This window comes from Pristiophorus japonicus, chromosome 1, assembly GCF_044704955.1.
Source record: "Pristiophorus japonicus isolate sPriJap1 chromosome 1, sPriJap1.hap1, whole genome shotgun sequence".
In the NCBI taxonomy this organism is placed as follows: domain Eukaryota; kingdom Metazoa; phylum Chordata; class Chondrichthyes; family Pristiophoridae; genus Pristiophorus; species Pristiophorus japonicus.
Genome location: NC_091977.1, coordinates 440,938,734 through 440,954,592, shown reverse-complemented (window position 1 = coordinate 440,954,592; position 15,859 = coordinate 440,938,734). Strand labels below are relative to the sequence as shown.

The following is a 15,859-nucleotide window of genomic DNA, read 5'->3' as shown; positions in this document are numbered from 1 at the left end:
GCTGTAGATTTCGGTCGTCAATTGAAATTTTCAAGACTGAGATTGATAGGTCTTTGCCAGATAAGGGTATCAAGGGATATAGAGCAACGGTGGGTAAATGGAGTTGCGGTATAGATTAGCCATGATCTAAATGAATGGCGGAACAGGCTCGACGGGCTGCATGGCCTACTCCTTTTCCTATGACAACTATTTATACTTCATGTGGTAATAATCTATTGAATTTTCTTAATTTATTAAGCAGCCAATGCAAAAGAGATAACAAGCGTCACCTTGGATAAAATTCTACTGTGACAAAAGGTCACCAACCTGAAACATTCGGGCCGAAATTGCCTCTTCCCTTAAGAGCTGTTACTGCCGGAAATTGTGGAATAGCCGCCTTTTTGAAAATTCCGCTCCTGTGGTATCCCAGCGGTGACCCACTCCCCACACTACCACTCGGCTGTTGCCGATCCATCCTAAGTGCGTCATCAGAATGCGAACGCCGATAGTCCCCCCGATCGCAAAATTCCGCCCAGAATATCCTCCTCCCGCCGCTCGGTGCCACCTGCAGCTTTTTCTGCCAGTGCACTATGCTTGGAGTACTTGCAAAATGGTGGTGCGGCTGCCATTAAAGGGGAGGACCGACTGCCGCTGCCTGCATTCTTTTTTTTGTCGGCCGACTGCTGTGGCAGGCCAACAATTATGCCCCCGGGTTCAGCCGGGCCCCCAACAGGCATCCTGGCACCCCCTCTTGGGTGCTAGGCCACTGACCTGGCCACAATCCTCCCTGATGGCCCAGTGGACCTAACCTAAAGAATCGCAGCGTCTCTCCCGTTTAAGTGAAGGGGAGAGACGTGGTGATGCAGCACCGTGATGTCACCAGCGCTACGCTGATGAGTGATAGCGGCAGACACTCCGCCCGGCCTCAACTTCTGCCCCTCTAGTATGCGAACCTCTGCTCACTGCTGCACATCTGACCAACTTCCGGTCCGCTGGGAATAAAAGCCAAAGAGCCGTACTGGTAAAAACTGAAACAGGGTAGGTGTGCTGCGTTTCCGGCAGTGGGCAATTTTGGCCCCATTAACTCTGCTTCTTTCTCCACGGATGCTGCCTGGCCTGCTGAATATTTCCAGCATTTTGTGTTGTTATCTACAGATAGATTGGGAACTTTCTTATATTTTTTCTAAAAGGTCAAATGGCCCAGTGGGCAAAGGTAACACTCAATCTAGATTTAAACTGCTTAAATTATAGGGTCCAGGTTTAATTGCCAATCTATCCTGAGCCAGCTGATCTCACCAGGGGATATTTTAATTGCTTTCAGTGTCTGACAGAGACTTGCTTGAAATAAAAATATCAGACTCTGATGACGTCATCGGGGCCTGACTGCTATTCTAACTAATGGCCTGAGCAGCGATGCTGTTGTGGTTTTCTCGCCAGGCAAACCGAGCATGAAGCGGAGTTGGGGACCGGAAGAGAGTGAAACAGTTAAGTTTTTTTACTTTTCTTATGGAGCCTGGATTCCTCAAAGTCCATAAGGAAAGTTTAGGGGGGTGAAATTGCCCCTTTTTCAAGGGTAGGTGGAGACTGCGACCCATCCACTAATCAGTGTATTTGTAGTGCACTTTATTTGACAGACATGGATGTCTGTCAAGCCCCCCCCGATGCCCGTACTGCACTTTTTTTGACATACATGCTTCTGCCAAATCCCGCTCCGTCAAGCTCCGCCACCCCTTCCCGGCCCCAAATCATTCCCTTCATGTGGTGCCGAGAAGCAGGACCTGAGGCCCAACACTCCACCCTCCCCACTGGCTCTCACTGGCAGGGGGCCGAGAGTGGCAGCAGTGGGGCTGAGAGGGCCCGTGGGCGGCCGAGAGTGGCGGTGGCGGCGAGAAGCGATGGAAGGGCCAAGAGGGAGGGAGACAGACTGGGGGAGAGGGAAAGAGAGACTGGGGTAAGGCACTTTGGTTGGGGGAGGCATGCACTTGGACTGGGGTAAGACACTTTGGTTGGGGGAGGCATGCACTTGGACTGGGGTAAGGCACTTTGGCTGGGGGAGGCATGCACTTGGGACTGGGGTAAGGCACTTTGGTTGGGGGAGGCATGCACTTGGACTGGGGTAAGGCACTTTGGCTGGGGGAGGCATGCACTTGGGACTGGGGTAAGGCACTTTGGTTGGGGGAGGCATGCACTTGGACTGGGGTAAGGCACTTTGGCTGGGGGAGGCATGCACTTGGGACTTGGGTAAGGCACTTTGGCTGGGGAGGCATGCACTTGGACTCGGGTACAGGACGCTGGCTGGCCCTTGCTGTTTTCTGGGGAGCTCTGTCCTCTGTCACTTCAGGAAGTCAAAGTGGATCGAGTTACAATTTGCAAAGTCAGTGAGACCTTGGGATTGGCGGTTCCAGTTACACATTCCTGTGAAACTTCAGAGTGTGGCTTATCCTCCATGGGGACCAATTATAGACAAAGGGTGGAGCATGGTGGCCATTTTTGCAGTACAAATAAGCGCAGCCTCCACAATTACCCCCGGGCCGGCGGCTGCGCCCCAACTTTCCGCCCCACTCGGCGCCCGCCGCTGCTGACAGCTTGGCGAGATGTGAAGCTGCCAGTGGCTGGATGGTGCGGCTGTCCTTAAAAAGGAGGGCGCACCACCGTGGTCGCCATTTTCTTTTAACTGTTGGCTGAATCTGTAGTCGGCCGATAATGGCGGCCACGGGTTTGGCCGAGCCGCCAACAGGCTGTCTGGCACCCCCCCTTGGTGCAGGCCGATTTACTCTCCACCTCAGCCCCCACCCGCCAGCTTGATTCCTGCCCGAATTAAAATCGGGCCTTATACTATGCAGTCCAAGTGAGAGTTCGAATAAACCCTTCTATTGAATGAGCAGGTTAGCAGACACAAATTTTGTTCAATGTTGAACTCAGCATATTATTTCTGCTCATTTTATATAAACTGCTTTTAAATGTTTCAGAGAGAAGTATAAAATACAAATCGTTCAAGTGAAACTTACCTGTTCAGATCATACTGTACATTCTGTGTCAGATCAACATTCAACAATATAAAGTCATGTATGTGACAACGAGAGAATGGTGTCCTCAGTTTGCTAGCATTCAGCTTGCTGTTCCATTTTTGAATCCCACAGAGCGCGTAATGAGTAATCTTTGGTGTGGCTTCAATGTGCTGCATTACGGTCTTCAAGGAAACATTCTTTGTGGAAACTGTGGGCTCTTTTGTTTCACTGTTTAAAATAAATATTAGTCAATTGTTTGTACATGGCTGTATCATTTCACACATCCACATTCCTAACACCACATCAATTTTTGCAGTGAAATAATCTAAGTTTCACCTCATTGTTGTCTGTGAATTCTTTTTATGCACAAAATGGCTGCAGCATTTGCCTATATAACAGTGATTGCACTTCAAAGTAATCCATTGTATGCAAACTGCTTTTAGATGTTTCAGAGCGAAGCGAGAAAGTGCTTGTAGAAAATCCAAATCTTTCAATCTTATTGTTTTATCTATCTGTCATACAGTATGGGTGCGGTATTTCTGTATAGTATCTTAAAAAATTTGCATCAAGTATTAGAAGATTGGGTACAAGATTGTAAAATTAGTTAGACACTGGCCTTTCACCTCTGGGTCCTGGAAACATAGAAACATAGAAAATAGGTGCAGGAGCAGGCCATTCGACCCTTCGAGCCTGCACCACCATTCAATGGGATCATGGCTAATCATTCACCTCAGTACTCCTTTCCTGCTTTCTTTCCATACCCCTTGATCCCTTTAGCCGTAAGGGCCATATCTAACTCCCTCCTGAATATATCCAATGAACTGGCATCAATAACTCTCTGCGGTAGGGAACTCCACAGGTTAACAACTCTCTGAGTGAAGAAGTTTCTCCTCATCTCAGTCCTAAATGGCTTACCCCTTATCTTTAGACTGTGTGCCCTGGTTCTGGACTTCCCCAACATAGGGAACATTCTTCCTGCATCTAACCTATCCAGTCCCGTCAGAATTTTATATGTTTCTATGAGATTCCCTCTCATCCTTCTAAACTCCAGTGAATACAGGCCCAGTCGATTCAGTCTCTCCTCCTATATCAGTCCTGCCATCCCTGGAATCAGTCTGGTGAACCTTCGCTGCACTCCCTCAATAGCAAGAATGTCCTTCCTCAGATTAGGAGACCAAAACTGAATATTCCAGGTGAGGCCTCACTAAGGCCCTATACAACTGCAGTAAGACCTCCCTGCTCCTATTCTCAAATCCCCTAGCTATGAAGGCCAACATACCATTTGCCTTCTTCACCGTCTGCTGTACCTGCATGCCAACTTTCAATGACTGATGTACCATGACACCCAGGTCTCGTTGCACCTCCCCTTTTCCTAATCTGCCACCATTCAGACAATATTCTGCCTTTGTGTTTTTGCCACCAAAGTGGATAACCTCACATTTATCCACATTATACTGCATCTGCCCACTCACCTAACCTGTCCAAGTCACCCTGCAGCCTTTTAGCGTCCTCCTCGCAGCTCACACCGACACCCAGCTTGGAGATATTACACTCAATTCCCACATCCAAATCATTATTGTATATTGTAAATAGATGGGGTCCCAGCACTGAGCACTGTGGCACCCCACTAGTCACTGTCTGCCATTCTGAAAAGGACCCATTTTATTCCGACTCTCTGCTTCCTGTCTGCCAACCAATTCTCTATCCACGTCAGTACATTAACCCCAATACCATGTGCTGTAATTTTGCACACCAATCTCTTGTGTGGGACCTTGTCAAAAGCCTTTTGAAAGTCCAAATACACCACATCCACTGGTTCTCCCTTGTCCACTCTACTAGTTACATCCTCAAAAAATTCTAGAAGATTTGTCAAGCAGGATTTCCCTTTCATAAATCCGTGCAGACTTGGACCGATCCTGTCATTGCTTTCCAAATGTGCTGCTATTTCATCTTTAATAATTGATTCCAACATTTTCCCCACTACTGATGTCAGCTAACTGGTCTATAATTCCCCATTTTCTCTCTCCCTCCTTTTTTAAAAAGTGGTGTTATATTAGCTACCCTCCAGTCCATAAGAACTGATCCAGAGTCGATAGACTGTTGAAAAATGATCACCAATGCATCCACTATTTCTAGGGCTACTTCCTTAAGTACTCTGGGATGCAGACTATCAGGCCCCGGGGATTTATTGGCCTTTAATCCCATCAATTTCCCGAACACAATTTCCCACCTAATAAGGATTTCCTTCAGTTCTTCCTTCTCACTGGACTCTCGGTCCCTTAGTATTTCTGGAAAGTTATTTGTGTCTTCCTTTATGAAGACAGAACCAAAGTATTTGTTTAACTGGTCCGCCATTTCTTTGTTCCCCATTATAAATGTTAGACACTGGCCTTTCACCTCTGGGTCCTGGCATCCAATTCAGTCCAGACTAAAGGGATGAAAGTCTCCTTGGTTTGTAAGGGTCCTAAATTAAATACGTTTGGACAGTCACAAGCCAGCTCCTAGTGGGCAAAGGCCTATAGCACAAAGCTGCCTGAATTAGCACTAACTCAACAATATCACTCAGGTTGGTGTTGGAAAACGAAACTGTCAAATTGATGCACGAATGCTTGACGCTGGATACCTAAAATGGAAAGTGTTGAATCTCCAACAACATTCCTCACCTTGATTACCACATTTTAAAAAAGTAAAATAGAGGATATTGAGTAAAATGCTCTCAAATTCTGTATGATGTGAATGAATGCAGATTTCCATTTCACTCTTGTGTTGTAGAACCAGACAGTTTAAAAGAGCTATGCTGGAATATTTAGCTTCAGTTACTCTGCAGATTTGGCAGACACATTCTTGTAACAAAACAATTGCTGTCAATCTTTAGACAACTTCAAACTAACATTATGCCACAGACCAAAAACAGATGCTGGTTCAACTAAGGGTATATATCCAAAACGTCTTTTCTCTTCATAGATGTTGACTGACCTGTCGTGCATTTCCAAAATTTGCAGTTATCCTTTTTAATTTTGCTGGTTCAACTCTGCTTTATTCCCAATCTATGCTGTGTCAAGCAGAGAGGAGATAAACATCTCCAAGCAAGGGAAAGAAAACATCAGAGTGGAAGTCACTCCCGGGTATTCTATGGTACCATATCATTGCCGACTAGAGGGATATTGGCAGCAGCCAGGGAGCAAACATGACATGGCCTGTCATAAAAAAGGGTACTCAGCCATTAAGACATTGCTGTATTTGCCTTTCTTACCTGCTCAGTTCCTGCACATTATGAACATTCCAAAGGACACATGAGTCATCCATGACAAGTATAAATGGCCACACACACTGTCGTTTGACCCCTATCTCTTCTTGGCGGTTTCGTTCCAACTCCAAGTTGTGGTATGAAAGTTCTTTGATTAAAAAGTGGGCAGCACCTGAAGAGGTCAAACAGTTACACAAGGCATTATTCAATTCGTAAATCCATTTTTCTGGATAATTGCAGAAAAAAGGATACTTAATAAGGTTCACTTTCCTAGTGATTAAAAGTGCGATATTAAGTGCAAAATAAATTATAATTAGCCATTATTTGAAGAAATGTAGCTGTACACTCCTCTCAATCCAAATTGATAGGGTATGATTGCTGTCGGTAAAGTATTTGTCCTTTGATTGAAGTTGATCCTTCACATAAACAAGGATAGGTCCTTTGTAAATTTGGGGGGGCGGGGGGAAGAGAATTGGACAGTGTCCCATCAGCAGAAAACTTAGGGAGGCTGCTTTGGTGATTCAGTGCCTCCCAAAGAAGATCATTTTGAGCTGGAGCTGGAATAAGACACTCTCGGAAGAGTGAGATTACGCCTCCCTCAACTGGTGCTCCAATATTGGTTTGGTCCTGAAACTTTTTCCAATGTCCTCCTGGCCTATCATACAAACCACTCTGGAGTGTTTGTGCTGCTTTTCAGATTTGGCTGGGGAACCTGAAGGCTTACTCTCACTATTTCCTGTCATCTTATCTTTGGGGAAGTTCTATTTTCCAATACTTTATTTTCATCATGCTTTTCTGGAAAGGTCAAGATAAACCGATTTTGCAGTTAGGAAGACAACCAAGACATAGATGATCAATGGGAATGGACCCAACATGACGACCAAAGATGCTGCTGCTCTCAAAAAAGATAACCAATTATGAAAAAGAAAATAAAGAATTTGAGAAACTTCTTTTAGTGAAGGGGAGCACTGAGACCTTGCTACTGTCAGTTATAAATGGGGCAATGGGAGAGAATTATGAAGTTTTCACAAGCAAAAAGCTCTGAAAGGGGCACTGCCCCTATCATGCTGTCTTATTTGACAATGGGCCATCCTAAAGTATATAGAGGATAAACACATGAGGAACTATTGGATTTACAAGCTGAATATAAAACATTAATATTTTCATGTTTAGATATCTTGTATCATGTGTTAACAATGATTTACTGTAAAATTCTTTGTTTTCATGACAAATGTTCATGTTGTTGATCATGAATGAAAAAATCTCCAATAAAAATACACTCACCAAGTATTAGTCTAATGTGATTGCTGAAAGTCCAACAAAAGTAGATAGAAATATAAAAGAACAATGCAATTCCATGGAAACAAATATTTGCAAAACTACTCCCATAAACCACTGCTTGGACCACTTACCAATTTCAATATAGAGTGTTGCAAACACTAGATGAAAAAGACTTGCGGCGACTACTTTATTGAAAATTCATCCACCTCACAACATTAGGCTTGAGTTATGTAGGCAGTTTTCATTCAGTAACCTTATATAAGATCTACTGCGCACTACAACATAAACAGAAAACATATAGCAGTGTTTACTTACCCACTCCTGCGCCATTGAACATGCCTGGTAATACCAACATAATGTGGTTGGGCCAGTATTTTCGATAGAGAGGCATTTCAAACTCTTTGACCACAAGGATGTGAAGGTGGTTTGCACCTTCTATGGCATGGTAGAGGTTCAGAAGGCCATGCTCGTGCCGCCCTGTAGTCGGTGTAAAGATAGGACTCTTCACTAATTTTGGATTCTGCCAAAACAAATTGAGGAAAACATTGCTAAATAAAAGTAATTGCATCAAATTTGAGGCCTTTCTTTGATACAATGAGTACAACAGAGGAGCCCATGCATTACATAAATTTCCTCACATTATGCATCTGAAATTGGCAAGTAGAGCCGCTCAAATTTATTAAGGGAATTTATAGACAAAATAGCTGCTATTCCAGCGCACCAACACTCCAAATACTTTGGCTCCGATATTCAGGAAGGCGGGGGAGGGAGCATAGGTTGCTCTTTTGCATTCGGGAAATCCAGAAGAACCAGGTTTCCCACAGGTCCTACAGAATTTAACGACAGGACCTGATTAACATTTTGCGTTGCCGTTTCCATGGCTGCAGCCAGCCAGAGTGAGAGGCTAGCTGGCCGTTGGGTGGGTAGGCCTGCGGCACCAGGCCACAGCCGAGGAGCACAGAGGATGGAGGGAGGGATTGGCAAGACCGGGAGGAGATCGCAAAGGCTGGGTTGGGGAGACATCATGGCTCGGGGAGGGGGGCAATGGAGATCAGATCGTGAGGAGGTGGGATTCAATTACAGGGTGATCAGATGGCGGGGGGGGGGGGGGTGCTAATGGACGAGCATGGCAGGGTAGGGTCGAAGCTGGTTAGCTTTTTGGGCTGAGGGGAAGCACTCTTGCTCCTGCTTCACTAAATATATTCAAAAAGGAGTTAGATGAAGTCCTTACTATTAGGGGGATCAAGGGGTATGGCGAGAAAGCAGGAATGGGGTACTGAAGTTGCATGTTCAGCCATGAACACATTGAATGGCGGTGCAGGCTAGAAGGGCCGAATGGCCTACTCCTGCACCTATTTTCTATGTTTCTATGTTTCCTGGTCCACAAGCAGTAATGTAAAGACACTTGTCTGCTGGATCCAGCAGTCCTTGCCTCCCATTAGCTGACGGGTTTTCTGAGGCCCAGGAAACCTGGCTGGCCAGGGTTAAACCTAAAATGGAGGAAAATGCTGAGGCACATTGCCTCGTTATAATATTTAAATGACCCCACCACCCCGTCCCGTCTCCGTTAAAACTGGAAGTGGCCCAATTCATCAACAAACGTTTCCTGCAAGTCGTTTATGATTCTGACCCATCACAAAGGCATTCTGCATCTTCACAATGGTACAATCTGGGAAGCAAACTTTTTCCTTGGTGATAATGGCAATAGAAATAGAAAAGGTGATTAAATTAGAAAGGAAGGCGTAGATTTTGACTTTGTGCGATCATGTAAGATGGGTGATAGTGAATCAGCAGGCCATTTTACATCTCTTCCGATATTTCCATTGATTTCACCCGTTTTACACTATCACACAAAGTCAAGATCGACCTCAAAAAGTGGTAGTGCTCGTCTCAGATATGCTTACAACCTAAAATGAAAGCAAAGGGAATAATAATTTTTTATGTACTTGTTAAAGGCTTTTTAAGAACTGTAAAGGCCTTGAGAAAATTTTGCACAAATGAAAACTGAGTTCTGAACTCCCATTCAGAATAGGGGTTAATCAGACAAAGAAGCGGAAGATTTGGGGAATTAGGACTAGTACTTATACAAAAGCAAAATACTGCGGATGCTGCAAATCTGAAATAAAAACAAATTTGCTGGAAATACTCAGCAGGTCAGGCAGCATCTGAGGAGAAAGAAACAGAGTTAACGTTTTATGTCAATGTTTCATCAGATCCATGACCTCATCTCCATGTATTCATATGTTTCAGTAATTGATCAGGCTTTCTGAACATTTATCCTGCCATTGGTAAATGCTTCAGTTTTGCACATCTCACTATTTTACAGGTGGATTCACTCTATTTCTGATATTTATGCAAAATAAGCAGCTTTTAACTGCTTGAAAAATGTGAAAGTCAAATTTTACAGGCACATTGTGATTGTCCAGTTTTCTGTAATTTCTGTTAAAATCAGATGTTACAACATCGACCGAAGAAAAATGATGACCAGCCACCATTTTAAGTGGCACATATTAAAATCTACAATCTATTGTTTTTTTTTACTAACATGGTAAGGTATCTTCCAAGGTTCAAATACGTTGAGTATATAGCATAATAAGCCATTATTTATTTCAGCATTTAGTGCGTTCAGTACAACAACAGTATAAGCTTCAAGGCAGTCACAATGAATAACTTCACTCTTAAGGATCACTCACTAAAAGTATTGGGTCAATGTGCAGTAGTTGTTAAAAAGACTTATAAAGCTCGATGACACATCCTAGTGAGGCGATTACAAGTCAAAATCTACAATGTAAATTTAATCCTGCATAAGGCTAATTGGTGAGACTAGATTTAGAATACTGTAAAACTTTCAGGCTCCCTAATTTCAAAAGGGCACTGATGCTTCAGAAAGAATTGAAAGTAGAGTGCCAGAAATGGTTCTGCAACATAAGCATTACCTTCTAAAAAGGGATTCTCATATCTGAGCTGGTCTTCATGGAATAAAACATGGTAAGGGAATATGACCTAGTTATTTAAAATAACGAGAGACATGACTAATATGAGAAGGAAAGGGGAGATGACGCCTTCAGGGTGAGAGGTGTTCATTTGTACTACATCTTGGCCAAACTCCCTCAAAGCACAAATTGCTATTTCTTTTAATTTTAGCTGAGAGCCTTGGATCAGTGGTAGCATTCTCGCCTTTGAGTCAGGAGGTTGTGGTTTCAAGCCCCACTTCAGAGACTAGAGTACCTGATCCAGGCTGACACTTTCATGCAGTACTGAGGGAGTGCTGCACTGTCGGAGGTGCCATCTTTCGCATGAGACGTTAAACCTCTCAGGTGGGCATAAAAGTTCCCATGGTAATATTTGAAGAAGAACAGGAGAGTTCTGACCAACATTTATCCCTCAATCAACATGACAACAACAACTTGTATTTCTATAACACCTTTAATGTAGTGAAACATCCTAAGGCGCTTCGCAGGAGTGTTATATCACAAAGATTTGACACTGAGCCACATAAGAAATTGCGACATGTGATCAGAAGCTTGGTTTAAGAGGTAGATTTTAAGGAGCGTCTTAAAGGAGGAAAGATACGTAGAGAGGCAGAGAGGTTTAGGGAGGGAGTTCCAGAGCTTAGGGCCTAGGCCACCGCTGGTTGAGCGATTATAATCAGGGATGCTCAAGAGGGCATAATTTGAGGAACGCAGACATCTTGGGGGGTTGTGAGGCTGAAAGCGATTACAGAGATAGGGAGGGGCGAGGCCATGGAGGGATTTGTAAACAAGGATGAGAATTTCTAAATTGAGGCGTTGCTTAACTGGGAGCCAATGTACGTCAGCGAGCACAGGGGTGATGGGTGAATGGGACTTGGTGTGAGTTAGGAAACGGACTGCCGAGTTTTGGATCACCTCAAGTTTACATAGGGTAGAATTGGAGTAGTCAGGTCTAGAAGCAACAAAGGTATGGATGAGGGGTTCAGCAGCAGATGAGCTGAGGCAAGGGCGGGGACGGAGGTGGAAATAGGCGGTCTTAGTTATTCTGCGGATATGTGGTCAGAAGCTCATTTCAGTGTCAAATATGACACCAAGGTTGCGAACTGTCTGGTTCAGCCTCAGACAGATGCTAGGGAAAGGGCTGGAGTCGGTGACTTAGGAATGGAGTTTGTGGCGGGGACCAAAGACAATGGCTTTGGTCGTCCCAATATTTAATTGGAGAAAATTTCTGCTCATCCAGTACTGGATGTCTGACAAATTGGAGACCTTGGAAGGGTCGAGAGAAGTGGTGGTGAGGTGGAGCTGGGTGTCGTCAACGTACATGTGGAACTGATGCTGTGTTTTCGGATGATGTTGCCAAGGGGCAACATATAGATGAGAAATAAGAGGGGGCCAAGTATAGATCCTTGGGGGACACCAGAGGTAACAATGCAGGTGTGGGAAGAGAAGCCATTGTAGGTGATTTTCTGGCTATAATTAGACAGATAAGAATGGAACCAGGCGAATGCATTCCCAACCAGCTGGACGATGGCGGAGAGGCATTGAAGGAGGATGTTGCAATCAACCGTGTCAAAGGTTGCAGACAGGTCGAGAAGGACGAGGAGCGATAGTTTGCCTTTGTCACAGTCAAAGAGGATGTCATTTGTGACTTTGATGAGTGCCGTTTCAGTACTGTGGCAGGGGTGGAAACCGGATTTAAGGGATTCAAATATGGAGCTTCGGGAAAGGTGAGCATGAATGTGGGAGGCAGCAACATGTTCAAGGATTATGGAGAGGAAAGGGAGGTTGGAGATGGGGTGGTCACTTACAAGCACAGTGGGGTCAAGGGTTGGTTTTTTGAGAGGGGTGATGAGGAAGATTTGAAGGAGAGGGGGACAGTACCTGAGGAGAGAGAACCATTAACAATGTCAGTTAACATGGGAGCCAGAAAAGGAAGTTGGGTGGTCAGCAGTTCAGTGGGAATAGGGTCAAGGGAGCAGGAAGTGGGTCTCATGGACAAGATGAGCATAGAGAGGTCGAGGGGAGATCAGAGAGAAACTGGAGAAAGCTGCGAGTTCAGGCCTAGGACAGGGGGGAACCTTCGAGGAAGTTTGGCCTGGTGGGCTAGGGGAAGGAAGGGAAGTGGCAGAGGCAGCTGATTGGATGGTCTCAATGTTAGAGGCAAAGAAATCCATGAGCTTCTCGCACTTGTTGTTGAATGCGAGTATGTTGGAGACAGATTAGGGGGCTTTAAGAAGACGATTAGCAGTAGAGAATAGTAGCCTGGGGTTATCTTTGCATTTCAGAATGATCCTGGAACAGTGAGCAGTTTTGGCAGACAGGAGTAGGACCCGATAATGTTTTATGTGGCCCAGCCAGATCTGGTGGTGAATGGCTAAACCAGTTGCCCACCATATCCTTTCAAGCCTTGGACTTGAAGGAGCAAAGATGAGGGCCGTACCAGAGGGAATGGCCAGTGTGAGAGAATAATGGTTTTAATAGGGACTAGGGCATCAAAGGTGGTGATGAAGGTGTGGTTGCACAGATCGATGGCTACAGAAATGACATGGTGAATGGAGAGCCAAAGGCTGGACAGTTTGGAGTTCATAAGTGCAGTTGTAAGAGAGTCAGGAAAGAGTATTTTCCAGGGTAGATGCAGAAGGAAGTAGGGTTGGGTGGGGGAAGGGGGATGTGGGTGGAGAGCGATACAAGGAACTGGTCAGAGATGGCCTTATCTGCAATTGACACGGTAGGAATACTGAGGCCACGAGAGACGGCAAGGTCAAGGGAGTCGCCGTGAATATGGGTTGGGGAGTTCACATGGAGGGAGAGATTAAAGGAGGACAGGAGGACTGAACTCAGAGGAGAGAAAGCATGATGAACGATGAATTGAGATGGAGATTTTAATGAGACATCATTAAAAATGATTATCTGGTCACTATCACATTGCAGTTTATAGGACCTTACTGCGGGCAAATTGTCTGCTGCGTTTCCCTACATTGCAACAGTGACATTTTGAAAGTACTTCATTGGCTGAGAAGCACTCAGGAACTTTCCAAGGTCATGAGCAATAACTTGCATTTATATAGCGCCTTTACGTCCCAAGGCGCTTCACAAGCGTATTATGCGATAAAAAATTGACATCGAGCCGCATAAGTAGAAATTAGCGCAGGGGCTGCTGGAGGAGATTACAGAGATAGGGAGGGGCGATTCCATGGAGGGATTTGAAAATAAGGATGAGAATTTTGAAATCGAGGTGTTGCTGAACCAGAAGTAAATGTAGGTCAGCGAGCACAGCGGTGATGGGTGAGCGGGACTTGGTGCGAGTTAGGACACAGGCTGCCGAGTTTTGGATCACCTCTAATTTACATAGGGTAGAATGTGGGAGGCCAGCAGGAGTGCGTTGGAAGCCGCTATATACATGAAAGTCCTTTCCTTTCCTTTACAACAGAAATGTTTAAAATCTCTATCAAAATAACATTAGCTCTGAATAAAATTTTTAAGGAGTTCCTGCAGTTGCTGACCTTATCTGTGACAAGAGGTAGACGCATGCTTTCCAGATGTTTACCCTGCTGGCTGAAGACAAAATGCTGCTCCTTTGACTTGGGGATAATAAAATGAAGCTGCACTTCCTCTCCCAACATGGAGGAAGAAAATGTAAATGCATGTAGTGTGGAATCAGACACCTGAAATACAATTAGATCATGGATTCAATCTATTCAATGAAGCGTTGTACTTAGATTTATGCAACAGGTAATCCTGTATAGCATTACAGTGAAATCTTATGCAAACATACTATATGCCATCGGACTTTTCGAAAATGAAGATAAAGGAGTATCAGAATTAAAACAAATAAAATAAATAAACACAGGAGTAGTGCAGGTAAAGTAAATGAAATAGAAGACTGCAGGTATATAGCAAGAAAAGCAAGTAATGTATTAAATGATTAACTAATGGGATAGTCGAAGGCAAGTGGATGTACATCAATAGCTTCCTGGACATATTAAATTAATACTGTAACATAAACCTTACAATGGATTGTATCAGCAAATCTAACAGGAATAAACATGAAGAATCAAGCACAGGGCAAGGTTGGTCATCTGTAACCTGAAGGACCTTGGACATGACCTTATATAGGATCTTCTTAGCTGGTGTGAATCGTAAAGGCAGAGGGGGCCTAAATTGTGCACCGCCCCAAACGGGGCGCACTTATCGTTTTGTAAGTGTGCAGTGGGGCGGATAACCCGCTGAAATTCAGGACTTTATTTTTTTTTCCCAGTCGGAGCGATGTTGCTGTCTTCAGCGGGGCGGAAGTGTGGCCGGGTCAGAGCGGCCGTCTCCAGCGGGGCAGAATTGCGAGTGGGTGGAAACAACCATCGCTCCAAGTCATCAGCATGACGCGGACTTGCCACGTTGCGCTGAGGCGTCACAACGTCCCTCCCCTTCAGTTAAAGGGGAGAGCCGCTGCGAATGCTGCAGCCACTTTAGTGGCAAACACTGGGCCACCAGGGAGGGTTTCGGCTCGGCCAGTGGCCTGGCACTCAAGAATGGATGCCTAGCTGCCAACCCACGGGCATAATTGTCAGCCCGACCTGGCAGTTGGCCAACAATAAAAAATAACATTGAGTCGCCGGCAGCGCGACCTCCCCTTTAACGGCGGCTGCACCGCTCAGCCACAGACAGCTCCCCGCTGGGGAAAGCTGTCAGTGGCACCAACCGGCGGCGGCGACACTTCCCCGTGGCAATTCCGCACGGGGGTCGGAAAGGGGGTCGCCGCCGGTCGGTAAGTTGTCGGTGCGTGCCCGACGTGGTGGGAAAATGGGTGATGTTGTAACACGTTCCCACCGCTTGCGGCCCGCGGGCAATTTTAGTCAGGACAGCCCATCCGTCTGCCCCTGGTCGGTAAGGCCTCTCCGCTCCATTCTCGTCTCTTCGAGGCAGTAATGGAGTTTATGGAGGGGGGCAATTTCGGCCGCATAATGTTCCGGCTGTCCATAAAGCACTTTACATGCAATGGTACAATCAGGTTAATAACCTTGTTGCTATGAAGTCCAAATTCTCAGAATGATCTAATTGGAAGTAGGTTCACTACGGAGGCCTAGACATCAAAACAGTTGTCACATTGCTAGTGACTATAGCCTGATATGGGTTTCACTCGCCAAAAGATAGTGGGCGGTGGGTGAGCAGCTGTCATTTTCAGATTTGTCTGGCGACCTGTGTAGTGTCTAATGAAGAAGGTAGAATTGTGTACAACATTATAGTGGTGTTGTATCTGTCTGAAAATCAAATTTGTGGCAATTCTTATCCAGGATCCACGGTACACTTTATAACTCGTTTATAATATACTTATCTGTGCTAAGGAGGTGGTATTTTAAATCACACAAATTATAGGC

General features: G+C 45.1%; 1 protein-coding gene across 3 annotated transcripts in view; it reads right to left on the bottom strand.

The window, feature by feature from the left end:
- greb1l (GREB1 like retinoic acid receptor coactivator) overlaps positions 1 to 15,859 on the bottom strand; it is a 398,395-nt gene that overhangs the window by 20,741 nt on the left and 361,795 nt on the right. For all 3 annotated transcript variants that reach the window (XM_070892951.1, XM_070892964.1, XM_070892957.1), the window contains 4 exons: positions 13,991 to 14,152; positions 7,831 to 8,035; positions 6,241 to 6,406; positions 2,988 to 3,215 (listed from right to left, as the gene is read on the bottom strand). In XM_070892951.1, the coding sequence (XP_070749052.1) occupies positions 2,988 to 3,215; positions 6,241 to 6,406; positions 7,831 to 8,035; positions 13,991 to 14,152 (761 nt within the window). The remainder of the gene's footprint in view (positions 1 to 2,987; positions 3,216 to 6,240; positions 6,407 to 7,830; positions 8,036 to 13,990; positions 14,153 to 15,859) is intronic.